The sequence below is a fragment of the Furipterus horrens genome, unplaced genomic scaffold, assembly GCF_987537825.1.
Source record: "Furipterus horrens unplaced genomic scaffold, mFurHor1.1.pri manual_scaffold_8, whole genome shotgun sequence".
Taxonomy (NCBI): domain Eukaryota; kingdom Metazoa; phylum Chordata; class Mammalia; order Chiroptera; family Furipteridae; genus Furipterus; species Furipterus horrens.
In genome coordinates this window covers 90,146,273-90,174,269 of record NW_028327178.1, presented here as the reverse complement: position 1 = coordinate 90,174,269, position 27,997 = coordinate 90,146,273, and the positions used below count along the sequence as shown (strand labels likewise).

The 27,997-nt window shown below is 47.2% G+C and overlaps 1 protein-coding gene across 5 annotated transcripts; it reads right to left on the bottom strand.

The window, feature by feature from the left end:
* Positions 1-947: 947 nt before the first annotated feature.
* CCM2L (CCM2 like scaffold protein) lies at positions 948-23,523 on the bottom strand. 5 transcript variants are annotated; one of them, XM_090286205.1, is made up of 10 exons: positions 23,456-23,523; positions 22,815-22,973; positions 20,486-20,569; positions 20,207-20,390; positions 18,870-19,333; positions 15,716-15,851; positions 13,714-13,777; positions 11,883-12,012; positions 11,448-11,586; positions 9,351-10,557 (listed from the first exon to the last, which is right to left on the bottom strand). In XM_090286205.1, the coding sequence occupies exons 1-10, from the start codon at positions 23,483-23,485 to the stop codon at positions 10,244-10,246; spliced, it is 1,704 nt and encodes a 567-aa protein (XP_090142331.1). In that variant the 5' UTR covers positions 23,486-23,523; the 3' UTR covers positions 9,351-10,243. The 5 variants fall into 5 exon arrangements, with proteins under 5 accessions (XP_090142335.1, XP_090142331.1, XP_090142332.1 ...); XM_090286209.1 differs by lacking the exons at positions 9,351-10,557; positions 13,714-13,777 and adding an exon at positions 948-1,007; XM_090286206.1 differs by lacking the exon at positions 13,714-13,777 and having other exon boundaries at positions 10,493-10,557.
* Positions 23,524-27,997: the final 4,474 nt, after the last annotated feature.

Below are 27,997 nucleotides of genomic sequence, written 5' to 3'. Positions count from 1 at the left end.
AATACAGGGGTGAGTTGACCATTATAATACAAATAAATGATACAATAATTAATAATAATACAATAATAAACTATGTTTCATCTATTCACAACTGTAAACCTACTTTTGCTCACTCCTGTATATTCCCACTTCCAGGGGCATTTGCATTTCATATTTCAAATTCTTTGGGACCACTGTTGATTGTTCTCTATTCAAAACAGAATGGGGGATGAGGAAGAGAGCCACAACCACTATTTCAGGGCTTAGATATTTCCCCTTTTATTTGCAAAGTAGCCAGTGTTTATTTCATAGCTTTACCCTTCCAGGCAGGAAGTCACTGCTGCCCTCATTTTCCAAGAGAGGCAAATGAAAATCTAAGAAGAGGAGCTCTTGAGAAACTCCCAGCAGTCACTCCCCAGTTAGGTCCTTGACCCTGCTTCTTATAAAGCTCCTGTCCTCCATCTTCTCTAGCCCCTCCTCCTGCCTTATTTTTCTCCCTATAGCGCATGTTTACATGTTAATCTGTTTATTGCTTCTTCGACATTTTTCGAGTTCCCATTTTACAAATGAAAAAGAAAATGAAGCTCAAGGTTTATGAACAGCCAGTGAAGGATAGTGCTGAGAGCCAAACCCCTCATTTTTTAAATTAATTTTATTAATATTTATTAAGGGCTTACTATGTGCATCTCTGCTAGGGGCTGGGAATATGTCACCAGAAACAAACAAGATAGTCTTGGCTTTCAAGCAACGTTCAATCCAATTAAGAGGATAAAACCTTAAACCAATAACTTAGATACAGAACGGAAAATGCTGTAGTATTGTAGGACCATGTAGGACGGACACTGGTCCAGCCTGAAGTGCATCAAGGAGGACTTCTTGAAGGAGGTGATCAGTTGAAGTTTAAAGGATGCTAGTAGAAGATCATGGCAAAGGGTATTTCAAACAGAAGAGAGAGCTTGACAAAGTCTTGAGGGAGGAACAGCTTGGCCTTTCTGAAGAACCACAAAACACCTCTGCGTTGCTGGCGCCTGAAATCAGGGACACAGGCAGAAGGAAGATGAGGATGGAGATGGCAGCAGCTGCTGACAAGGAGCTGGGGTTTTCTGCAGTAGGTAACGGGGGAAATTTGCCTACAAGTGTCTAGGAAGCTTACCTACCCAGGTACCATCCAAAAGGCAGCTAACCTCCTTCTCAGAGGTGTGGTGGGATTGGGCAGGGGTTGGGGGTGCCAATGAAGTTGTTTTTCTGCCCCCTGCTGCGTGGCCACCTCCAGCTGATGGGTCTCCCCAGGTGGTGGGGGACGGTTCAGTTTCACAACTCCCCTCCCTCCCCGCAGTCTCCCCAGAGGCCAAGAAAAGAGGAAGTTCTTTAGAGGACTTCCTCTTGAGTCCGGGTGCCCTGGAGCCCAGGCAGGTGGGGGGAAGGGGTAAGAGAGGGCAGGTCAGAGTGGGACTTGCCCACCCTCCAGCATACCCAAAAATAAAAAGGCCTGGGCCCTAGCCCCGCCCCACCACCATTCAGCGGTGGGCCAAGCTCCAGCAGGGTGCAGCCAGGCCTTGGCTCTAGAAGAACAGCTTTGTGTCCCAGCAATTCTAAGTTACTGTCAGTTCCTGGGCAAGACCTCTTCTCCTAGCCTTGCATCTTGAATAAGAAGGCACATCCTTACTCAGCAATTTAAAACTGAGGCGATGTGCATGAATTGACATGGAGAGATCCCCAAGATTACGTGCATAATAGTACAGAGAGTATATTCATTTTTTAAAAATAACATGAGTTTGTATTTACCTACATCTCTACGTAAAGGCATAGAGAAAGGTCCGGAAACTACACAGCCAACAAGGACAGAAGTTGCCATTGAAGAAGAAATGAGGGAGAAAGAGATGGTGGCTTTTTCTCTATTTGTTTAAAAACTTTTTAAACTAGACTATATCCAGTTTTATTTGTGTCGTTAAATAATAATAAAGAGGATTGTTATATATGGTTATCGAGGGTCCTCTTCTTGAAATATTTTATCATGAAAATATCCAAACATACAACAAAATTGAAAGACTTTTAAAATAGAACCCCATGCTTACCACCTACATTCTACCATTAACATATTACTTGCTTTATCACTGTCTGTCCTTCCATCTACTCATCAATTCACCATTTAAAAATACATTTCAAAGTGAATTACTTCAGCACACATATTATTAACTAGAGCCCATTGTTTGTTTACAGGATTTTTAATGTAAAATTTGCAAACGAAAAAATTCCCAAGATTAAGTGTTCATTTGCTGAAATTTTACAAATGCATATACATCTATGTAACTTCAACCCCAGTAAGATATACATTTCCATCAATCCAGAAAGTTCCCTCTTGTCCTACAGTGTATTTTAATTGCCAACGTTCTATGAGTTCAGCATTCAACAGAGGGCTAGGTATATAATAAGTGCTCAATATATGTCGGTTGAAGGAATAAATAAGTCTAGGAATGGATGTGCTCATGGACTGCTCCTCTGGGGACAGGACCATGAGTTTTTCTCTTGCATTCCCCACAGAATTGATATACAATAAATGCTTACCAATGATTTATTGATTATATTAGTTATACATTGCTGTGTGACAAATTACCCAAAATTTAGAAGCTTAAAACATTATAAAGAGCTATTATCTCACAGAGTTTCCATGGGTTAGGAATCTGGGAGCAGCCTTAGTTCAGTGGTTCTGGCTTGGAGTCTCTCATGAGGCTGCAGTCAAGGTCAGCCTGGTCTGCAGCCATCAGAAGGACTGGCTGGGGCCGGAGAATCCTTTTCCAAGGTGACCCACTCACATAACTGTTGGATGAGGCCTCAGGTTCTCACCATGTGAACCTTCCCAGAAGGCTCCCGATTGTGCTCATGACATAGAGGCTGGCTGCCTCCAGAGTGTGTGATTCAGGATAACAAGGCAAAACATCACATGGGTTACACAGGTCATCCTTATTCAGGATGGGAAGGGTCTATGCAAGAGCATGAATACCAGAAGGTGACACTAACTGGGGACTTTGTAGAGAAGGTAGTCATTATGAATATGTCTTCAGCTTTTCTGAGAACTTGCTTTGTGCTGGGTGCTGTGTTGGGTTCCACAGAGTATAGGAATGAGTCAGAACCAGCTCTCCCCATTCCCATCACCAGATGTGTGCATGTGTGTATATTAGGGTGGGGATGGGGAAGTCAGACAGACATGAAAACATATGGTCTTATAGGGCACAACAAATATCAAATGGCATTTTCTTTAAAATTGCTTTTCTGTGATTTATATTCATGGCACGACATTTAAGACATATTATGAAATGAAGTTTCCTTCTATCCTTGTTATACTCTACACACCTCCAGCTCAGAGGCAACAACCATCACCTGTTTTGTGTACCCTTCCAGAAATATTCCATGCATATAGACAAAAAGATCGTCCTCCGTCTTTAAACAGAGAAAAGGTACTATCCAAAGTGCCTTGCTCTGCACCTTACTTTTTTTTTTTTCTCTTACTCTAACTTGGAAATAATTTCATATCAGCACCTAGAGAGCTACCTTGTTCTTATTTATGGCTGCATGGTATTCTATTGTCTGCATGAGCCACAGTTTATTTAACCAGTCCCCTGTCACTGAACATGTCATTTATTTCTAATCTCTTGTTATTAGAAACAAAGCCATGACATCCATCATTTCCCCTTATGTCAGTATAAACGTAGGAGAAAGTCCTGGGGGTGGAATTCTTGGATCAAAGGGTCTGTGCATTTAAATATCGGTAGATGTTGCTAAATAGGGTCTTACCCACATACCCTCTCACCTACAATGTATTAGTGTGCCTGCTTCCTCACACCTATACCTCCATGGTAAGTTATCAAACTTTCCAAATTTTGCCAGTCTAGTAACTGAAAAATGGTTTCTCAATGTAGTACTGATTTGCATTTTTCTTATTATGAGTAAAGCTGCACATCTTGTCACATGCTTCAGAGTCATTTGTATTTTGTTTTCTGTGTACTGCACAATAAACGTGCCTATATTTCTTTTGGGCTATGAGTCTTTATTATTTATTTGAATGTCTTCTTTACACATCAAAGGCACTATCCCTTTGTCTACATGATAAGCTGCAAAAACAACTTTTTTAACAAGTTGCTTTTAGACAAAAATGAGAAGTTTATGCAGTTCACATCATTTTTCGTGCATCACTGCAGGGCCGCGCAAGGGCCGAGGGAACAGCTGTGCTGTGCAGAGTTCTAGCAGGCAATGCTAGGGCCTGGCAGTGGGAAGGAGGTTGGGGGGGCGAGGGGAGGAGCTGCGGTGGGCAAGGAGGAAGTTGTCAGCTCTTGCATTTGATGGAAAGGGCTGACACAGAAGACAGTAAAGTTCCCATCACAGAAAGTGGGCAAGACCGATTAGCCTGGCGCTAAGAGCCTTTGCCCTTCATCTAAAATAGCTGAGGGTGGACAAGTCAGAAATGAGAGGACATGCCACTAGGGCTGTCAATTTCTGATCATTTAGGCCTGTCTGGGTGGTTACTGCATCTCGAAGCACTGAATACATTATTTAGTAGTGATATAAACCCCTTAGAATGTAAGCTCCATGAGACCAGGGTTCACGTGCTAAAAAAACAGTTGTGGAATGAATAAATGAATGAATGGATGGATGGATGAATCTAATCAAAGGATGTGAGAGGCTGCTGTTTCTGAGCCAGGAGGGAGCCGTCTTTCCCTCCTTTCCCTCTGGAACCTGCCATCTCCTCTTTTTCCTCTTAGGCCATCTGAGCCAGCATCTCTCATCTGGTCACTGGTCATTGTCCTGGCCTCCTCCCCCGTTCTCCAGCACCCAGCTCTCCTCTGTCCTTCAATCAACCCTCCTCTCCAAACAGTTAAACTCATTTTTGGAAGATGTAAGATCATTAGGTCACTCCACATTGCGTACTCTTCTTTGTCCCTAAAGGGCTTTATCAATATGCCTACTCCTCTGGTTTCCTCTCAGAAGCCCCTCACCTTGTTCCCCCACCTCATACACCCCAATGTTCCTCCAGCAATAATAATGGTCACATTTACTGAACACTTACTATATATACTTTTACATGGATTATCTTGTTTAAGCCTCACAACAATCTATGAGACCTATTAGGGTGATGCTATTATTATTCCCATTTTATACATGAGAAAGCTAAGACCCAGAAGCATTCAGGGGTTTACCCAAAGTCACCCAACTGGCAGATGCCATAGTTGGTATTCAAAACTTAGTCTTACCTGCAGAGCAGAGCGTCTAAACCCCTGCACTGTGCTAACTGGTCACTAGACACTAATCTTAGAGTGTGCCATGCTCCTTTGAGGTCCCTGGCCTTTGCCCATGTTGGCCCTGGAAAGCACCCCAGACACACACCTTGTATTGTCTGTCTGCTCCAAATCTTGCTCATCCTTCAAAGTCTCACTCATAAGTCATTTTCTCTGCAAAGCCTTTTCAATCTGCCCCAGAAACAGCTGTGTTCTCACTCTCTGATTTCACAATTGGGAACCTTCTGCTGTGGTAGGTGAGGACTTTCCTTCCCTATCAGGCCCAGAGCCGTCCAGTGGGCAGGGACTCTCCTATTTCTTCCTCCACTTTTTTGCACAGTGTATAGCACAGAGTGGGTGCTTTCTAAATGTTTGATGACCATCCCTGTCTGGTGTGGCTCAGTGGACTGAGCGCCGGCCTGTGAACCAAAAGGTCTCTGGTTCAATTCCCAGTCAGGGCACATGCCGGGTTGCGGGCCCAGGTCCGCAATTAGGGGCGCACAAGAGGCAATCACACATTGATGTTCTTCTCCCTCTCTTTCTCCCTCCCTTACCCTCCCTCTAAAAATAAATAAATAAAACATTTCAATAAATACATGAATGTTTGGTGACCAATGACAGTGGCCCCAGGACTCCTCCCTGACACACAGTTGTGAAGGACTACTAGGGTCTTCAATTGGAAGCTGGGAGGGAGTAGGGGGTTGCAGGGACCCAAAAGAGGAGGGGCTCAGTTTAGGGGTAAAGACAATTTCACTGATGTCACCACTTGTCCATGGCGCAGTTCTGTCCCTAGGGGATCCGGCTGGTAGGGAAGTTCCATCCTTACACCACCCCTAGAGGTCTTTGAGAATCAGCTGTCCCACCCCCAGAGGGTTTTCCCCCTCGTGCAGTGCCAGGAAATGAACCATGACGGGAAGTGATCCTGGCTGGGTCTCTGGACGCTATAGGAGGAAGTGTGGCCAAGTTCACATGCCCAGAGCCTGGGCTGCCCCAGCCAGGGTCCTTTGGACTTCAGTAACTATGGGTTACAGGGCTTTGGTAACGGTAGTTCCGGGGTGGCGGGGATTTCCTCGGGGTGTGAGGGAAATTGCTCCATTGCTGGAGCTGTGGGGTAAGAACTGTCCCAGTGCCTCTCAGCAGCCCTGTCACTATGCCCTGGCTAGGGCTACGGGCAACTTCTGAGCTTGATCCTCTTGCAAAGGCCTTAGGCCTTTAAGAGGGACCTATAGCTCTTAGGCCGTCTGCTTGACGACCGCCTAGCCTGGAGGCTCGCAGTCAGGCAAGGGACGTCACGTGCAGAGGCTGCGCGCAACGAGGAGACGGTCCAGAAAAGATCGAGGCGGAAGCAGCGTCAACAGCAGCAACAACAGCCATCTGCCTTCACCTGTAACAAGTGCGGCAGGGATTGTCACTCCCGAGTCAGACTGCACAGCCATTCTCGGCGGTGCAGATAGACTCTCAGGAAGCTACGCCATCGTCTCTCGAGACGGACGGCTGCCGACGACGACGACGACGACGACAACGACGATAGCTCTTAGGCCTCAGTCCCTATGGCTGCCTCATTTAGGAACTTACTAAGTCTCTCAGTAGCCTCAGGTCCAAATGCCTCAGCCTGAGATCACTACATCCCAAAGTCTGGTAGACAGGATAGCTGGGCAACTAGGAGCATGGCCTCTGGGGTTAGTAAGATATGAGTCCAAAGGCCAGCTCACTGTGTGACCTTGGGTCATTTACTTCGCCTCCTTGAGCTCCCGTTCCCTCCTATGTAAAATGAGGATAAATAGACTTGAAAACATCACAATTAAGGATTTGTTCAATAGAACAAATTTGTTCCAAGGAAAGTACCCTAGACCAGTGGTTCTCAAAGTGTGATCCCTGGACCACCAGCATCGCCTGAATACTTGTTAAAAATGCAAATTCTTGTCTCACCCTTGCTCTATTGAGCCAGAACTTCAGGGTGGGGTTTAGCAATTTGTGTTTTAGCAAACCTTCTAGGAGATTCTAATGCAAGCTAAAGTTTGAGAACCACTGCCATAGATAAACTTAATAGATGTGCAACATATTGGGAGAGGATATTTGGAACATCAACAGCCAACAAAGGATTAATATCTAAAATGCATAAGCTACTCCTGCAAGTCAAGAAGAAAAAGACAAGAAACCTAATAAATAACAGGCAAAAGATCTGAATGGGCAATTCACTGAAGAGGAAATCCAAATGCCTGACAAGTATAGGAGGAAGTTCTGTACTTCTAAATTAATAGAGGAATACAAGTTAAAACAATGAGATGTCATCTTACCACCCAATCTGCAGGCAAAAATTATAAAGTCAGATAATGTAAAAGCTGATGAAAGTGTGGGGAGAGAGCATCCTTCACAGGTGGCTACTGGAGCCATTTTAGCAGAATTCCATAGCATTTAAAATCTATATGCCCTGTGATCTAATAATTCTACTCTTGAGTATAGAGCCCAAAGAAATTTTCATGTAGCCTCATGAGGATCATACACAAAGATGTTCATCACAGTGTTGTTTATGGTAAGAGAGTGGGAAACAACCTGAGTGTCCATCACTGGGAGAATGGATACATAAAACATAAAACAGTGGGCCATGGCTGGTGTGGCTCAGTGGACTGAGCACCAGCCTGTGAACCAAAAGGGTTTCTGGTTCGATTCTCAGGGCACATGCCTAGGTTGCGGGCCAGGTCCCCGGTTGGGGGAGTAAGAAAGGCAGCTGATTGATGTATCTCTCACACATCAATGTTCTCTCCCTCTCTTTCTCTCTCCCTCACCTCTCTAAAAGTGAGTTTAAAAAAATCTTAAAACAAATGAACAGTGGATGCTCAGCTTGGAATGAATATATATATAGTTGTTATTGTTGTTATCCTCACCTGAGGACAAGCTTATTGATTCTGGAGAAAGGGGAAGGGAGGAAGAGAGAAAGAGGGAGAGAAATATTGATGTGAGAGAGAAACATTGATCAGTTGCCTCCTGCGTGTGCCCTGACTGGAAATTGAACCCTGCAACGCTTTGATTTAGGGGAAAATGCTCGAACCGACTGAGCCATACTGGCCAGGGCTCAGCTTGGAATATTTGGAAATAAGCTAGATTTTCCAACAGCAACATGGGTAGATCTTGAAAACATATTATGAAGTGCAAAAGAAGCAACAAAAGGAGATCTTTACCCAATGCCATTTAAGCAGTGCAAACATACACACCAAAGCATTGTGTATTTTATGTGCAGGGACATATATCAACACATAGCAGTGGGGGAATGTGTAGATGCAGGGGAGAAATAAAACATGGCAAAATATCAAAAGGGCCTTGCACAGACCGAAAATGATGGAATGCTCACTTGCCACAAACTGTGTATGAATAATGGAACTCTCTGGACCTAAAGCCCAAATAATAACAATAATACTTTAAAATAAGCAATAATAGCCCTGGCCGGGTATCTCAGTTGGTTATAGTGTCATCCTGATACACCAAAGTTTTGGGTTTGATCCCCAGTCAGGATGCAAGATTCAACCAGTGAATGCATAGATAACTGGAACAATAAAAATCAATGTTTCTCTCCTGTGCGCACATGCGTGCTCTTTCTCTCTCTCCCTCTTCCTGTCTCTCTCTGAAATTAAAAAAAAAAGGTGATAATAGTAGTTACCTCACGGTAAGTACCATGCGTGATGACATGGAGGGCTCTCTAATGTTTTACAAATAAACTTGCCTAGTTCTTCAGGCAAGTCTCCGGTCTCCTCTCAGGGCTCATTTCTTTTGGCTTCCAAGCCTTTTCTCGGGCTGTGCTGCATCCTGTCCTTATGCTGACTTCTCTTTCTCTCCAAACTGGCCTTTCTTTCTTTTTTTTTTTTTTTCAAACTGGCCTTTCGATTTCTTTAGCTGCCTAAGACCCCTGAGATGGCTCTGTGGAGTCTCTGGTACTTTTTTTTTCCAGCTCAAGCATGAAGCCAGGCTGTATCGGAGCTGTCAGGGGCGAGTCCTATTTTCTCTTCCCAAATTCTGCTCCCTAAGGGTCTTCTTACATCCCACCCCCACCTCGGTTTCCATCCTGCTGCACACAGGGTAAAGACAGGCAAACCAAGTCAGAAAGTGTTAGATGTGGAAGGGAACAGCATTTATTGAGCGTCTATCATGTGGCAGACTCAGCACTAAAGTCTTGACCTTTGTTAATCCCCATGAGCGCCCTGTGAGGCAGGTGGGGCCCCCTCCTCTAACAGATGAGGAGAGGGGAGGCACAGATGCGAGGACACTGACCAGACAACAGCCCTACATCTGACTGGCCCCAAATCCAAGATCTGAACAAGCAACTTGTTTGGAGTCTTAGGACCAGGACTGGGATCCAGGTTACCCTCCTCTGAGTCAGCTCTCAGTAGAGAAGAACCTTTACTCTATAACGATGATCCAATGAGGCGGGGGTGGGGGGGCGGGGGGGGGTGTAGTCCCTGCCATTTAGAGCCTTAAAAAGACTCTACATAATGTAGTATGGTCGGTTTGAGGTAACAGCGCAAGAGAATCAGGAGATTCCCTGAAGTCCCTTTCCCTCTTTTAAACCTTAATTTCTCAAACTATAGAGTAGGAGAAACTCGGGGAATTCTTTTCTCAGTCCGTCAGCAGGTGGAGCCCGCTCATCATCCCTCCTTTGGCCTTCAGAAAGCTGCGCAGTCCAGGGAGGAGGGGGTGTCCTAGTGAGGAGCTCCTGGGCTAAGGGGACAAAGGATGACGCTGTCCATCCTCGGGGGGCAGAGGGGTCCGATGAGCCCCATGCCACTGCCCCGGACTTTAGGGCCCTGTCCCCTGCAGGGCATTCTCCGTACTGCAGGCACCGGAGCCCTAAGGGCAGAATCTGAAAAGAGAAATGAAGGCTTCCAGTAGGAGGTGAGGAGGGGCCTTGGGAACGGCTAGTGGCCAGGCCAGGGTGAGTGAGATTCAAAGGCGAGGCGGCGGGATCACCCCTTCCCCGCCTTCCGCTGGGCATCCCCGACAGGCTACAGGTAGTTGTCTTCGGAGGCCTCGTTCCCACCCGGAGAGCCCCGGGCCTCCTCATCCGTGCTGTCGTCGTCATCGGGGGCCAGCGCCTCGATGTCGTGCGTGATGTCTGCCAGCAGTCGGTGGAAGGTCTGCTCCTCCGGCCGCTGAGCCGCGCCGTCGTAGCTGCGCATGGCCGATGCCGACGTGGAGCTCATGTTGCGCTTGATACGGCCAAAGCTGTCAGTGAGGATGCCGCCCTCGCGGATGCCCACGCCCTCCAGGAAACCTTCGAAGTAGCCAATGTCCTGGTCCAAGATGAAGGGCCGCATCCCTGCAGGCCAAGGGGCAGGTGACTCCCCAGGGTTCAGCCCCTTCCTCTCCCACAGAGGGATCACCTTCGTTGGAGATCTGAGTTCAAATCCCTGGCCTGCCACTCACTGGCTGTGTGGCCTTCCACAAATTCTTTGACTCTCTGAGCCAGAGAATAATGACACATTGTCTTGGTACATGATACATGCTCATTACATGTTAGCCTATTATTGTTATCATCATCATCATCATTAAATAACTACTCTGAGCATTACTTTCCTCCCATGTAAAATTGAGATAGACGTTTCTCAGTAGGGATATCAAGATTAAATAAGTTACTTAGCACACACTGAGTGCCCTATAAAAGTTAGCTCATTTCACTCCAGTCACGACGTATTATGTGACTTCAATACTTTACTTCTCTGAGCCTCAGTTTCCTCATCTGCAAAATGGGGGCAAATAACAGTTTCTACTTCCCAGAACTTAGGCCATTCAATCAGATAATACTTGGCACATGGTAACAGACAAATACATGTTAACTTATTATCATTCCCACTGTTGTTTTATTAGTCCTCCTTACTAGCTGTGTGACCTTGAATAAGTTCCTTAGCCTTTCTGAGTCTCAGCTTCCTCATGGGGTAAGATAGGAAGAATCATTCCCTCTCCCAGCTTTGCCATGAAGATGAAATGGCTAAACCAGTGCTCTGTTCTTATCACGTCTGTGACTGCAGGTAAGTCCCTTCTCCTCTCTGCACCTTGGTCTCCTCATATGCTCCATGGATCTCATGATCTTGGCCTTATCAGAGGCTGAGAGATAAGGAATAAACACTCCCAGCCTGGAGACTGACCAGGAATGTCATGGACCATGTAGTGGCATTGGCTGACCCCTGGGGCATGGGGCAGGGGGCTCACCAAGGAGGAAGAACTTGCGTCGGTCTCCATAGAGCTTCAGCAGGCCTGAGCAATAGTCCTGGATGGGCAGTCCCAGCCGATACTCCCGCAGCAGCAACGCAAACTGCTGGATCTCAAGGGGCCCCAGCTTACTCCGCAACTGTGGGGACACCATTCAAGATCAATCCTAGGGAGCCACCCTCATCCAACTGCTGCCCGAAAGGCCCAGAACCCTCTCTGAGGGCACCTTTGGCCCAGCCCTCCTCTGAAAACACTAGTTTAGGCCTTTCAACAAGCTGGCCTCAGTGTGCTCTCCTAACGCCACGCCCCACTCCTGACCTCTGGGGTCTTATTCTTCAGCCCCGTCCAGGATTATTCATGATTCCCAAAATACCCCATGTTTTCTCCAATTTCAAGGCCTTTGTCGGTGCTATTTGCACTGGTGCCCCAGCTCACCGTGACCATGTAATCCTGCAACTGCTCAAAGCCCAGGCCGCTGTGGTCGCTGCCGCTGCAGTGGGAGTCGTGGAAAGAGGGTGTGGACGTGCCGCTGTAACACGCTTCAAAGGTGTCCTGGGAGCCATTGCTGCAGGGACAGGCAGAAAAGGGCCCTCACTCACCTCTCTCCAACTCCTCCCCTATGGCAGGTGTAATGTGGGAGGGCACAGCTACCAGAGCTCTGGGCCTGAGGCCTCATCCTATGTCCCACTTTCTCCTTCAAGACCCTGGATTATCTGGCCCCAAATTATCTGGGCCCTAGCTGCCTCGCAAACCTCTTCTCACCCTTGCTGTTTGTGCTCAGGCCACCCTGCCTTCTCTCTTTTCTTCTAATACTCCAAGTAGCTCTTCACCTCTGGGCCTTTGCACATGCTGTTCCCTCAGCTTCGACCATCTATCTCCCCCTATCTTTTGCTCAGCTAATTTTTATTCGTTATTGGATTTTAAATGTCACTTCACCTTCTCAGGAAAAATTTCATTATCCTCTCAGACTGGGTTAGACGCTCTGTCAAATGCGTTCACAAAGTCTACAAGTCTGCTCATGACATGCAAAGACTTTCCAGATCTCCCCACCAAACACTCTCTCCAATCATTTTGTTCCTTACAGCCTCTGCTGCAGTCACAGTGGTCTCCTGGCTCATCGTCAAACACACCCAGCTTTATCCTGCTTTGGAATCCTTGCACTTGCTCTTCCCTCCACCCAGAATGCTCTTTCTCCAGGTCTCAGTTCAAGCGTCATCACCTCTCAGAGGCCTTCCTGACTCCCACAGCCCCTCTCTTGGCACTCTGAACTTCTCTTAGTTCTTATTATCAATGCTTATTACTATTAAATAATGACTTCATTGTCACCTGTGCTAGATTGTGAACCATGCAAGAGCAAGGACCTTAGTTTTCTTCATTTGTTGTTTATCTACTATGTGTTAAGCATGGGTTTTGTCCTTGTCTTGTTCCCCACTGAAACGTTAGCACACAGCACAGTACCTGACATAGGGTAAGCACTCAATAAATATTGCTTAATACAAAGTCAACCTGCCTCCTAGTCTTGACAGTGTCACAGAACCATTTTCCATTACCTACAGAGAAGCAGTGTAGCTTAGAGGTGAGATTTTTTTTTTTTTTAATTTAATCCTACATTTTCCAGCCTTGCTAGTTGTGGCCTTGTGACCTAATTCTGATCAATGAAATATAAGCAAAAGCTGTCAGTGGGAATTCCAGCAAAGCTCTTTAAAGAGGCCCCTGGCATGCTACCCTGACGACTGGAGCTATACCCACCATCTCGCGGCATGTGGTGGCCTTGAGGATGGAAGTAAGTGCTGAGGAGGGAGGAAAAGAGAAGCCTACGTCCCTAACAACCATGAGATCATGCATGAAGTCTTGGTTTACACATTTTACGTAACAGACAGGGGAAATAAAACCTTCATCTTGTTTAAGCTACTCTTCTTTAAGGTTTTCTATTCCATGGAGCCAAAACTAAAGTAAACCAAAGTGATATTTTGGCATTATCTAGGATTTTGGGCCCTGCGGGACTGGGAGAGAACCCCAGGCCCATGTGGGCCCACTTCTGGGTTCTGGGTGCACCGTCGGTCTCTCAAGGGTATGGATCCTACGAGCTCTTCAGAGCTCAGTTTACCTCCCACCCTCAATGCCCAGTGTCTCAGCACAAATCAAAGTGGGGTCACTTTCTCCCACACTTTCTTGCCCACAGGGGCCTCAAGAATGCCTAGAAGAGCAACCCTATTTATGCACAGGTAGGGGGGCAAGAGTGGAGACCCAGCAAGTAAGTACCCACAAGGAGCTGCAGCAGCTGAAGTCGGCGTCATAGGCGTAAGTCCCGTCAGTTCGGCAGCTCTCACCTGGGACAAGCAGATAGAGGGCCTGTCAGAAGCACCCCCGGCTCCTGAGGCCACAACCTCAGTCCCACCCTGGGGCTGGGATGGTGGCTGGCACACAGATGGCCTTATAAGCAATCGTCAGGATGTTAGCTTTTACTCGGAAATGGGCAACTAGCTACTGGAAGCTTCTGACCATGATTTCTGCCCCTCTCCCACCCCACTGACACACAGACCTCGGGCAATTCACCTCCTGTCTCCTGGTTCTCAACTTACCCAACATTGGGACACTACCTTCCTGTCTACCTCAGGGGGGTCTTGGGTGTAACAGATGCGGGAATAGGTAGGTGACAGAGTATTGTGTAAACTGTATGTGCTTGAGATGAAACAAAAAAGAACTTTGAGAGGAAAGGAACTCAAAATCTTGAGAGGAAAGAAGCACCATTTACAAAGAGTTTGCTCTGTACCTAACCCTGTTATCTCATTGACTCCAGGTACCAGCCTCACCTTCTGATCTTGGCTCACCTGGTGTCACTTCCTTGGGACACTCCCCTGACTCCCCTCGACAATGCTGGTTTCTCATTATATGTTTTCATAGCACAGCATATGGTTACACTGTAATTTTGTAACTATTCAGTTACTGTCACACTACCTCAGCGATGCAAGCCTCCTGAGGGCAGGACCACACCTGGTTCTGCTCAGCAATATATCCTGGTGATCAGCAGAATCCAACACATAGTAGGTGCTCAATAAATATTTGTTGAAGAAATGAATTTCTTGAAATATTTGTTGCATTATCCCATTTATTTGCCTATCATCCCGGTGACAGTTAATAAATTATCCCAGCTTCCCCAAACCACAGTTCCTACAGATGGGAGTGCCTCCAGAAGTAAACAGCCAGTTCTTTTTTGCTGGAATAATACAAACAGGAACCACGCTGAGTAGACTGTGACTGAGGAAAGTCACTTAATGGCCTTAAAGGCATCAGAAGTGAAGCTGTTGCATGCAGACAGAAGTTTTAGAGTCAGACACACTGGGTTTGAATCCTGACTCTGCCACTTACTAGCTGTGTGTACTTGACTAATTTATTAATGACTCAGCCTTAATGTCCTCATTTGTAGAACTGGAATTGTAAAGCCTCGGAAAGTTCTTTCATCTATTCTGAAAATACTTCTTGAGCATCTGTGATGTCCCTGGTCCCAGACTAGGGACATGGGATGCAGTGGCAAACAGGTTGCTATAAGGATTAAATGAGACTTGGCACATGGATACGGTGCTTGGCACATAGTTTGTGCTCAGTAAGTGCCTCTGAGGGTCTCATTCTCATTCCATCCCTTGATTGAATTCAAGAACTGGTCTGGAAATCTTAGTTTCAATCTATGTCCTAGTTGGGCTAGTAAATAGACAATGCACAATCGTAGGTTTCTGCAAAAGTAGGGACACCAAAAGCAAAAGGGAGAGCCCTGGCTGGTGTGGCTCAGTTGATTGGGTGTTGTCCTGCAAAGTAAAAGGTTGCCAGTAGGATTCCTGGCCAGGGCACATGCCTCGGTTGTGGTTTCGGTCCCCAGTTGGGGTGTGTATGAGAGGCAACCAATCGATGTTTCTCTCCCTCTCTCTCTCCCTCCCTTCCCCTCTCTCTAAAACCAATAAGCATGTCCTTGGATAAAGATAAAAATATTTAAAAATACACACCCCTCAACAAAAACACAAAAGGGAGAGAGACAAGTTCAGCTCTGAGGGGCTTGTTCTGAATCTGACAACCAGAACATCTATGAAGAAGCTAGGTTTGAGGTCATCATGAAAACTGACATTTAAAGAAAACTCTATATTGGGTACGCTGTAATTGCAGGAGAGATCAGAACCCATAATGGCTTTCATTGGCCCTAGGTCTTGAAGCATCCCCCTTCCCCTGGCCTTTTGGGATGTTTCACAGGATTGGAGGCCAGGAGTCCAAGTACTCACTGCGGCTGCAGAGCCAGGGTCGTTCGGGCGTGGACGTATAGTGGTAGCCAGCCCGGTCCACGCACTCGATGGTCTGGTCCCCATAGATGATCTGGAAGACCTGACAGATGAGGGCGCAAGACTCCTCAGCAGCATCCTAGCCAAGGGAGGAGGATAGAGCTCAGGCTCTCTTCTGGGACCAGGATGCTTCTGCTTCCTAAAACAGGCCTTTAATATATTTGCTTTGAGGATATTTCCCACCAAAATGGCTACTCTCTAGGTATTGAACCCCTTTAAAGAATACAGTGGTGATTCTAACCCTTCTACCCTGAAAAATGCATACATGTACTCCCATGGGGAATTCATGGGTCCTCCTGAAGCTTATCTAAAATAAGCCCTAATTTGTTTCAGTTTACAGATAGGAAGCTGAAACCCAAAGATAAAGTGATTAACCAGGACTAGAGCAGAGATCTCCTAATACCTAGTAGGAGGAGGAATTAAGTGTATAAAAATTTTAGGCTCAACATAGTGATTACACTACCAGATGCCATATTTAGATATGAGCTCCCTGGCACCCAGAGCAAAAATGGAAGCAGGATGAATACATAAAGTTCAGTCTCTGGTAGAAGGAAGGAATTTGAGTTCTTGGGTGAAAATTTTTTGGAGACTGAAAATCTGCAGAAGAATTTGCTTCTGTAATCAACCTCTTTATTTCTTCAAGCAAGAGACACAGAAAGATCATAAATGATGAAGAGACCATCTCCATGAAGGCATTTTCTATTTTTTGTCTCTAAATAATACTCAGGTGTAAATTAAAATGTAACCCAGGATAGGCATTTTGGGATGGAGAGTGTACTAATCATTAAACCAGCATTGAGCCCTAGAATAACCCCAAAAAATGGACAGGGAAGAGAGGATTCTTATTTTATAATTAAAGGCACTGAGGCTTAGACTGGTTAAATGCCTTGCCCAGGCTCACAGAGCAGGCTCATGGCATTAGTTAATATTAGCACCCAGGTTTTTTGGCTCTAACTCCTGTATCCTCCTTCAGACCACAATGTTTCAGATAGGAGGCAGAGACTAAAATACTCCTGGAAAATAGCTTTTCATTTATTTATTTATTCCACAAATTCTCACTTAGTCCTATTGTGTGGCAGGTACTGGGTCAGGCTGTGGGGTCCTAAAGGTGAATGAGTTGAAGTCTATACCCTAAAACCCTCACCATTCACTAAGATAAATAGGACACAACTCACTTTCCTCTCTGCTTATTTTCTTGTTGGTCCCTATCACAAGGTATAATAATAAAATATGATTTAATTGACCCATTCGTTCAATATTTATTGAGTACCTATTATGTGCCAGGCACTATTCTAGGAGCCAGAGATAACACAGTGAACTACCCCAAACCCACAGGTCTCTTGCTCTCTACAAGGAGACCAGTCTGTCTATAGTGGAGTAAAGAGATGAGGCCAGAGAGGAAATGGTGATGGTGTCTGGAGCCACTTTTATAAGGTAGATGGCCTTAACAGCAATTGTAAGGACATTAGCTTTTATTCTGAGTGAAATGGGAAGTCACTGAAAGATTTTGAGCACTGACATCATGTGACTTAAGTGTTACTAGAATTGCTCTGACTGTGTGGGGGAACAGATTGTAAGCAAAGGCCAAATCAGTGAGAGGTGACAGCATAATTCAGATTATGGATGGGGCCTGAATCTAGGTGGGGACAGTGGAGGGTGGGGAAAAATAGACAGGTCTTGGTTATATTTAAAAATAGGACCAAGAGGATTTGTTGACAGAGTGGATATGGGTTGTGTGAAAAAGAATGGGGAGCCAAGGATCACTGCAAGGTTTTGGCATGAGCAACTGAAGGACATAGCTGCCATTAATCAAGACAGGGAGACCAAGGTGGGAGCAGGTTTGGGAGAAAAGATTGGGACTCAGTTTTTCATGTCATAGACCTTCAAATGAAGAAGCAGAGTGGAAAAACGTGTCTGGATATATGATGATGAGAGTATGATGATGAGAGAGTAACTTTGGGGATTTCTCGGTATTTTAAATGCTCCAAGACTAGAGGGAACCATTTAGAAATGGGTGTAAGAGGGAAGAGAATCAAGAACTAAACCTGGAACACTCCGAATATAAGAGACTGAAGAGACGACGAGGAAGCAGCTCTTGAGAAGGAGCAGCAAGGGATATAAGAGGAAAACCAGAAGAACGGGGAACGCTGGAAGCCATGTGAGAAAGTGTTTCAAGGAAGAGCGAGTCAGCTCCAGAGTCCAGTTTACTGATTAGTATCCATCTCTCTCTCTGGACAGGCACCATGTCTGCTTTGTTCACCATGGTTCATATACAGAGGGAATTGGGGACCTGGGTCAGAGAAAAAGCTTAGAAGCCTTAGGGCTTGAAGGTGTTTGCTAGACTGTGAGCTCCCTAAGGGAGGACACCAAATATGTCTTTTATCTCTGTATCCACAGCACCTAGCCCAATACCTAGCACAGGCTGGTGCTCAATATATATGGTCAAATGAATAAAAGCAAGGGTGAATGTGGAGGATAGGCAAGGAAAGAATGGCAGAAAGGCTTTTCCCTTGGGTGACCAACTAGTCACCAAGACTACAGGCTCTGAACATCCTGGGTCCCAATGTTGAAATCACCACCTGCTTCCTGTGTGACCTTACACAAGGTAGTCTCTGGACCGAGATTTCCTTCTCCATAGAATGGGAATCATTGAAATATTTGCCTCTACCTTACTGTTAGAATGAAATAAATTCATGCTAGTTCTGTGTTCAGCATGGGTTGACAACTCGATTCATGCCAGTGATTAGTGTCCTCATGATTGTTACTGTGGTAGTGCAGACATTGACGACATTCGACAAAAAATAGGGTTGGAGTAGGGCTTAATTAGATCAAGTCTATTCTGGTCACTTTAAGTTTTCATTCCATTGGAGCAGCAAAGGGGAAGTGTCCTGGAGGGGCCCAGGGCTAGGGTTTAGAAGCCTTTTGGCGTCGTGGGCACACAGGTAGTACCTGGGGTGAGATGAGGGAGAAGGAAAGAAGCCAGGGTAAAGCCCAGCAACCTCATGAATGGGGCGGGGTGCTGGTGGGGAGCGCCGCCCTCCCATCCCGACCCGACCCGGAGGCAGAGCTCAGGGGCGCGGGGTGCCCTCGGGCTCACCCTGTTGGCTACAGCCAGGATGACAAGGTTACAGTAGGCGTCGGGGCTGGGGTCCTGCGGGTCCAGAGGGTTGGAGCCCGGGTGGCGCCGCTCCCAGCTGCCGCCGCCGCCGCCTGCCTGCCTCCTCTCCCAGCTGCCACCCGGCTTGCCAGCGCCGCCGCCGCCGCCACCGTGCCGCCGCTCCCAGCTGCCGCTGAACGTCTGCCGCCGCTCCCAGCTGCCCGACGCCCGCGCCCCGGCGCGCTGCCGCTCTAGGCTGCCGCCGCCGCCGCCGCCCCCGGCCCGGGCCTCCGCGCCCGCGCCCCCGCCCCACCCCATCCGCCAGTCTAGGCTGCAGATGGTGTGGCGCCGCTCTGTGGTGCCCACCCGCCGCTTTTCGGGAGCAGCGCCCAGCGGGCCAGTGTCGCGCCCGGCCCCGCCGGGGTTGGCGTCTACACCGGCTGGCACCGGGTCCACGCCCAGACCTAGGAGAGGCCGGGTGGCTCTTAGCCGCAGGGACTCGGGCTAAGAGCGCCCCCTGGAGGCCACCTGGGGGACCTGAGGGCGCCGCGGGGGTGTCCTGCCCCGCCTGGCCCCGCCCCTGGCCTCAGGCCCCACCCATAATTTAAAAGTCCTGAGGCCAGGCCAGCCTTCACTTACTATCGGGCCCCGCCCTCGGTCTCAGGCTCCACCCCTGCCTTTGGCTCCACAGAGCGTTCCCACCCGCTCCACCTCACCTCAGCGCCCTTAGCCTCAGACCTTGCCAAGGGGCCTAAGGGTGCTCAAGCTGTTTCTTCCCTTTGTACACTTAACTTGGACTCTGTCCCCGGTTTCAAGGCCCTCTCCTTAGATCCGGCTTCCCCCCCCCAACCCCGCCCCTGGCCTGAGGCCCTGCCCCTAAATTGTCGATGTGTGACATCTCCCATAGGCTACCTTATCTTCGAGCTCCGCCCCCTGCGTATGGTCCCGCCTCTAGATCAGACTCCTCCCCTCGTTCGAAGTTCCACCCTATTCTCAGAGCGCTGCGTCCACGCCCCCATCACCACGCCCTTTAAGTCCTTGCCATTCCCAGCAGGATTCTGGCTTCTCCATCCTTCCAGGCTTCACCACTTTGTCTCAGGATGGTGGGTTAGGCCGCCTACTCTTCACCCTCAACCTTGGGTTCGGTCTTACTACATACGGCCATGGCCTGACCCAGTCATAGGATAGGGTGGTCAGGCCTTTTCCATCAACCCATCATTCCAGCCTCAAGACTCATTCCTGCCCTAGGTCACACACATTCCTAAAACAAGTCGTTGAGACTTCCTCCTCTCCTTCTCCTTGTGGCCCTGTCCCTTGGCAGGCTCCACCCTCTGTACCTGTCTTAAGCACCAGTAAGTGCAGCGCGTCGTCCTGCAGGTAGGAGGCGGCGGCGATCTCGTGCGTGGGGATACGCAGGATGAGCTCCTCATTGTCGCGCCAGGTGAGCAGCAGGCAGCGAGCCGAGAGGCTCAGGATGCTGTCCTGCTCCGGCGTAGTCTTCAGCGGCAGCTCCTTCAGTTGCTGTGGGGTGGGTCGGATCTCCTGAGTACTCAGGGGCCTCGGGTGGGAGAGGGAGAGGAGACAGATCTTGCCCTCTCCCCTCTCCAGAGCCTCACCCTGGCGGTGTCCAGCAGCTGCAGGAGCTCATCCCGGCTGGAGGGGTTCAGTGAGGAGTTTACCCAGGTGAGGTGGCCCATGAACTGGATGGCAAACGGGGATGGGATAGGAAGAGTGGTGGGAGAAGAGCAGAAAGAGGTCACTCTGGAGCCTTGGAGGACCCTGACCTCCTCACTAACACAGTGAAATAGACTGAGATAGAAATATCTGAATTAACAATAAGAACCTAATAATAACTATTATTGAGCCAGTCGTAGGAGCTAGACACAGTCCTGAGAGCTTTGTGAACATTCACTCATTTATCCTTACTTTAAGGATGAGAAAACCAAGGCACAGCAAAGGTAAATGACCTACCCAATTTACAAGTAGATCGCTAGAAATGGCAAAACGACTCCACACACCAGAGCCCACACTCTCACTGCTAGCTTTTATTGCCTGAACACAGTTCTTTAGCTATGACAAAATCAAAAGTCAACATAATAGCTTGAAAGAAATGACTACCTCTGAATTATCGCTTGGCCTGAGTGACTCTGTCCACCCCAAGCGCCAGGATCAAGTGACTGCAAGCCACTCACCCTCTGTGATCTTGTTGCAGAAGTCAAATGGAATGAATGTTGTCAGGAAAACAATGCCCCAGATCAATAAATTGATTTTTCATTCTTAGTTATAACTTAATGCTATCAGTTAACTTATATTATTCCATCAATGTAAGGATTAACTTTTTCATTATTTTAAGTTTTATTCTTCTAGGTGAATTTCACTAATCAAACCTTTTCTTTTTATTCTGTATGAAATTTTAGTCCCCGAATTTTAAGTGGATATATTTGTTAGCATTTCCCTCCATATGGGATTTCCAGATAAAATACAAGATGCCAGTTAAATTTGAATTTCACATAAACAACAAATATGTTTAAAATGTTTTGTTTGTTTGTTTTTTGTTTGTCCCATTCAGTGTTTAGGACATATATTAGTACCAAAAAAGTATTCATCCCTGACTGGTATGGCTCAGTGTGATGGGCGCTGTTCCGGGAACCAAAAGGTCAGCAGTTGATTCTGCGTCAGGGCACATGCCTGGGTTGTGGGCCAGGTCCCCAGTTTGGGGCTTGTGAGGAGGCAGCCAACTGATGTTTCTCTTAGTCGTTGATGTTTCTCTCCTTTTGTTTCTCCCTCCCTTCCTCTATCTCTAAGAATAAATAAATAAAATCTTTAAACAGAGTATTCACTGCTTATCTGAAATTCAAATTTAACAGTTTTTGCTAAATCTGACACTCTTAACCCCATATCAATCTTCCTTAGGTAATGAGGATTCTTCACTGCTTCATGGCATTCATGAAATAGAAGCCCTTGATCCCATCAGGGCACATATAAGAAAAGCAGCCAATAAATACATGAATAAGTGGAATTACAAATTAATGTTGTTCTCTCTCTCTCTCTCACCAGTAAAAAAAATTAAGAAGAAAGAGAGAAAGAAAGAACCAAAGGAAAAAGAAAGAAAGAAAGAAAGAAAGAAAGAAAGAAAGAAAGAAAGAAAGAAAAGGGAAGCTCTTGAGTTGTTTAAGTCCGCTGTGACTAACAGAACTGAGATAGTTCCTTTAACCTGGACACAGAGTAGCAACATCATCACTGCAGTGAAATCTCACAGGAAGGTGTGGCTTTTTAGTACACAGAGCTCTTTCCCATTGGCTCTAACCTGGAGGTAGGTACTGAGCCCCATGTTCAGATGGGAACACTGAGATTGAGCAAGTAGAGGTCACTTGCTGAGAGTCCACAGCATAAGGCAAGGGCAAGGCTGCTCAGACCTTTTCTCTCTGAGTCTCCTTTGTATGAGACGGGGCTGGTCAAGGATAGGTGAGGTGGGGCGGGGGAGAGGTGAGGTCTCTTTTGATGGGATTCAGGACATACTGCCCCCAGATACGGCACCTTGTTAAAAGTATCTCAAGCTGAAGGAGTTTGTGAAAAACACTCTGACCTCCCCACTCACTCTTCCCTGAGAGCAGGAGATAAATCTGTGTGAAAGGTACCCTCTTTATACAGGAAGAAGGGAGACATCCTTATCACCGAAGACTGGGGTTAGGCCTGAGAAGGCTACATACACAAACCTTGTTACTTCATCGCCCTTTACTCCCCCTGGCCCAAGCCCCTCTGCCTTGTCAATTCTTCACACATTTATTGTTTCTTTGTCAAAAAGGTATAAAAGCCTACTGTTTTGGTCACTCTTGGGATTTTCATTCTCTTGTGAAGGCTCCCAGGCCCAAGTAAAAACTTTTTCCTCCCCTACACTCCTCACACCAAGGCTGGACCCACCCCTTCTCCTCATTGTACACGCACCTTGACCTCTTTCTCCAGGTAGTCACAGAGCAGAATCTGGGGGTCGATGAGGTAGTCAGGGGGATAAAGGGGCATCGAGTGGAGTGGCCGGCGGCTCACACTGCTCCGAAGGGCTGCTCGGCGCCCAGCCTTTGGGAACATAAGCCTTAGGAGCGGGGCCTGTGTAAAGATGGAGAGGGGCAGGCGAGATTGGAGCCCAGCAGGAGAGCAGGTGGGTGTCTCTAGCCTTATAGCACAGAATTGCTCTGGCTGAGGTCCTTCTGTCTCGTGAGGTAAGGAGCAGGGTTGGTGTCTGTCTGACCCTCAGTCTGAGCAGCTGCAGGAGGGATTCCCCCAGGAATACCAGGGAAGAAGGTTGGGAGTATCTCTAAAATAAATTTGTCTGGCTGGATTTCCTTGGAAGGTGCCTGCCTGTCTGTATATTCCAGGGGTGGCAAAGGCCACTGAGGACAGGGAAGACACGTTAGGGAGTTTGGAACCCAAATGTCTGGCTGCCCATGGGTGTGGAGGGTGGTCCTTCTAAATGAGAAGAAAGGCCCTACCTACACCCCTCGCTGCCCATCACTCCCGCCCCAGGCTTCCCACTTTGCCAGCTCCAGGGACATTTCTCGGCCCTGCATCCCTCCCAACCTCCCACCTACCTTTTTCCCTTTCTTGACTTCATATTCCATGGTGAAGCATTCTACTCCTGCTGTTCTCCTGGCCACCCCCTCCACCACCCACTCCACCCTCTCCCCCACCCCAGCGCAGTTCCTTTGTTCTTTTTCCTGCCTGGTCGGAAACTCCACCAGCCCTGGAGTTCCTGCCCCTCCTGAGTGATAGTGAGCAGAGGTGGAGGGGGCAGGATGCAGCCTTGAGACCCTTCAGCTGAACAGTGGGAGCCCAGCCAGAGTAACTGACCTGGGGAGACAGCTTCAAGGCCTCCTGCCAGAGGCTGGCTGTTGAGGGGGCATAGGAGTTGAGTCAGGCTGCGGAAGGGCCCCCTCAATTTGAAATCAGAAAATCCCAGATTCCACCCTGACTTCTACCACTGACCTTGCTGTGTGACCTTGGCAAGGCAAGTCTGTTCCCCCTTCCACAGCCTCAGTTCCCCCCCACCACCCGCTTTAAATTGGGAGTAAATATTGCCTCCCTCTCTGGGCTGCTGTGGTGAGAACCAAATGAAAGAATGGGTAGGAAAGTGCTCCATAAACTGTAGAATACTATGTCCAAGCAAGTTATAATTAAAAAAATTAATCATTATGATTAAGGGAGGCAGTATTGCACAGGCTTCAGAGACAGGCTGCCTGAGTTTGAGTCCTGGCTTTGCCACTTACTAGGGTTATGACCTTGGGCAAGTCCCTTAACCTTGTGTGCTTCATTTCCCGCATCTATAAAATGGGCATATACCAGTCTGACCTCATAGTACCCTTGAAAGAATTACATGCACTTAGAAGCGCTCCCAGCACATATGAAGTGCTCAGTAAATATTAAGTATTTACTTATCTTTGTGTCTGTGTGTCCTGGGCTATTTTACCATCTCTTGGGAGAGAGTAAAAGGCTCCCTTTGTGGTTCTGTGCTGAGCACTTTAAGTATTTCATCTCACTTATTCCTCACAATGTTGCGTTGCATTATTATACTCATTATACACATTTCTTTTTTTTTTTTTTTAAGGTTCAACTGCAGATGCTGATCCAAGGAGATCAGAGTAAATAAGAGGAGGATCTGGCACTTCTGCCTGATCTTAATCTGAAGCCTAGTTCCTTATCTCTAGGGCCTATTCACTCTGCAAGCCCCACCCAGGGCAGTTGGAAAGGTTCTGATTGACCCATTCTCCCCTTGCCATGCGCTTGGGTCCTGGGGACCCAGCTCTGGAACTGGTTTGCTGTAATGATGTAGGGAAGGTTGCTTATTATAACCTCTCAGGCCCTCAGCTTCCTCATCTTTCCAATGGGAACAATAATCCCAAAGCCCTGCTCTGCGGTTAGAGATGTAGCAAGAATGGTATCAGGCCCTGGATAAGTATGTGGTTGGAAATTGTGACACACAGGGGCCAAACAATGCACAGGACTGTTTTGAAAGATTTTCTGAAAGCATGGGTGTGCCCGGTCAGTGCCCCTTGGAGAGAGGGTCAGAGCTCCACTGCCTCTGAGTGTGAAGGCCACAGGAGACTGCCAGCTACCAACCTTCCCCCTTCCATTCCGCCCCTTTTCCAGGGAGGGGAAATGGCCCAGGCTGCAAGCTCACACAGCCACATCCTCCTGCTCCCCTACATCCTGCCAGTCACCTCCTAGCAGCAGGAAGAAAGATCTCCATTAGTCTGCTGACCAACAGAAAGAGGCCAGGCTGTGCAATCCAATTCTTGACTGCTCCTGACATCAAAACTCCCACTTAACTCCCTGAGCAAGCCCTAAATTCCCACCCTCAAAGCGGCAGCAGGGAATGAAAGGTGGTTTTTTGTTCTGGCAACTCCATGGCTGACTTTTGCAAATCTTTTCCTCTCTCTGAGCCTCAATTTCACTTATCTGTAAAATGGGGACATCTATTATTCCTGGACTAACTGCTGGGAATCTCAGATAGGACAAGAAATGTTCTGAGTGCCACTGGAAGCAGTAAACTATCTGTATTATTCCCTGCAGTGCCCACCCCAGGGCCATAAACAGATGAAGTGCTTAGAAAATATTAGTGGAAGTAGGTGGAGACAGGTGGACCTAGGTTTAAATGTGTATGATCTTGAACAGGTAGTTAGTTTATCTCTGGGAGCCCAGAATCATCATGTGTCAAAAACAGGATAATGTTGGTGCTTGCCTCAGAAGACTGCTGCAAGGATTCAACAGAAACAGGAGAATACAATAGTAACATTTATTATTAAAATTAGTTTGTGAATCATAAAAGAGATGAGTAAAATGAAGTCCCCTGCTCTCAAAGACTTAGCAGTTGTGACAAATAGTATTCATCTCTTTTGAGGCATCTCCAGTTGATTGGCAGGGGCTGCCTGGAGCTCTGCGTAGAGGATTATAAAGAACAGATCTACTCCCAGCATGAAAAAGGGATTGATTATCAATGCCTGCCATGGGACAGGAGGGGGGACTGTGACACTGGTGTTCAATGCATATGCTGACCCTTACCTGGTGGGAGAGAAAGACACATAGGTAAGGAACTCTGATATAAAGCAAGTGACTAGTTTGGGGAAGGCAGAATCAGGAGCCGTTCAACAAGCCCATGGCATTCAAGCCAAGCCTTACAGGTCATATGGAAGGAAGGTCACTCTAGACATAGGGACCAGCTTGAACAAACACACATTGCACCTGAACTGTGATGCTTTTGTCTGCTAAAAAAACAGACTACTCTATCAAAGGTGATTTAGACAATAAGGCCAGGAAGTTCAATGGTAAGTGATTTCAGGGCTGGTAAATTGAGCAGCTCAAAAAATGGCAGAAATTTTCTTATATTTCTTCTTTGCTGGTGTTATGGGCAGGATTGTGTCTCCCAAATTTATATGTTGAAGCACTAAAAACCCAATACTTATGAATGTGACTTTTTAGAGATAAGTTAAAATGAGGCTGGAAAGGGGGGGCTCTAACCTAATCTGACTGGTTCCTATAACATGTGTCAAAAGCAGGATAAAATTTGTCACACACAGAGACACCAGGGAGATGCACACACAGAGGGAAGACCAAGTAAAGACACCACGAGAAGGAGGCCATCTGCAAGCCAAGGCCAGAGGTCTCAAGAGAATCCAATGCTGCTGACACCTTGATCTTGGATTTCTAGCCTCCAGAGTTGTGAGAAAATGAATTTCTGCTGTTTAAGTCACCCAGTGTGTGGTAATTTGTTTTGGCAGCAAGATGGCTGTGTGGGTTTAGAAGTAATATTCTCTGGCTTTTGATGCCTTCACCCATGAGACCAAGGGTTTTTCCTTTTTGTGTGTTTTTATCATGAGGGAAAATATTTCCCAGAAATTCTTCAAAAGACTTCTCTTAGGAATCTAGGGCCAGATATACTAGCCAGCATATATTTCAGCTGCAACAAAGACCTAAATAACTGGCTTAGACATGATAGAGGCTCATCTCTTCTATCACAAAAGTAGTCCAGCACAGGTGTGGGAGCTCCGTGTATGCAGGACCCAGCTTGCTGCCCCATACTAGGGTTTTACTCTCAGCTTCCAGATGGCTCTCCACACAGCTGCAGCCCGGCCAGTGGAAGGGTAAACAGACCCAGGGAGAGCACAACTCCTCCTTTGAAGGACATGACCTGAAAGTAGCCCAAAGTTCTACTGCTCATCTACCATTGGCCGGAACTTGTTTTTGTAACAACACCTATTTGCAAAGGAGGCTGGGAAATGTAGTCTCTTCTGGTTGGACACGTGTCCCGCTAAAAATTCCTTTGTAGAAAAAGGGGTGGATCATGGAGGACACATGGTGGTCTTTGCCTCACAGAACTGGGTCACATGCCCCAAATCCCATCAACTCTCCATCATGGGAATTATCTTGGACCAATGGTTCTCAATCTTGAGTGTGCATCAAAATCACCTGGAAGGCTTATACGAACATGTGGCTACCCACCGCACAGTGGCTAATTCGGTAGGTCTAGGGCGGGGCCTGGGAATTAGCATTTCCAACAAATTCCCTGGTGCTGCTGGTCTGGGAACCACACTTTGAGAACCCTGTCTTAGGCCAATCGTGGCTTTCTTTTGGGGATAGGTAGGGGAGTACATTCCCTGAACACTTGGGATGGGGCCTCCTAGGAAAGTGGGGCTCTACCTGCGTGAAAGAATGGTGAGAGAGGCCGTTGGTGGCTAGTAGGAGAGTCTCACAGAAACAGGAAGATGGGTGGTAGATGCTATGGGGGACCCGACAGAGTAATGTTGGAGATGAGGTGCAGGAAGTAATCTGGGCTCAGGCTGTGAAAAAGTCATCAGGATTTCATCCTGAAAGTCCTAGGGAGTCATGAGAGGTGCTAAAGCAAGGAAGTGTAATGATCCAGCAGCGGTCCACTTACTGGTTATGGAGATCGCAATCTGCATTTAAAACAAACCCCCTCTACTCCAAGTGATTCTGATGCATTTTGAAGTTTGAGAACCACTGGATTAGAGGATGAAAACCCTGAGGCAGGAAGACCTTATGGAAACTCCACAATGGCAGGGACCATGTCTGTTTTACGTTTTTCTCTTCACTGTGCCTGAAAGAGCGCCTGGCTTATA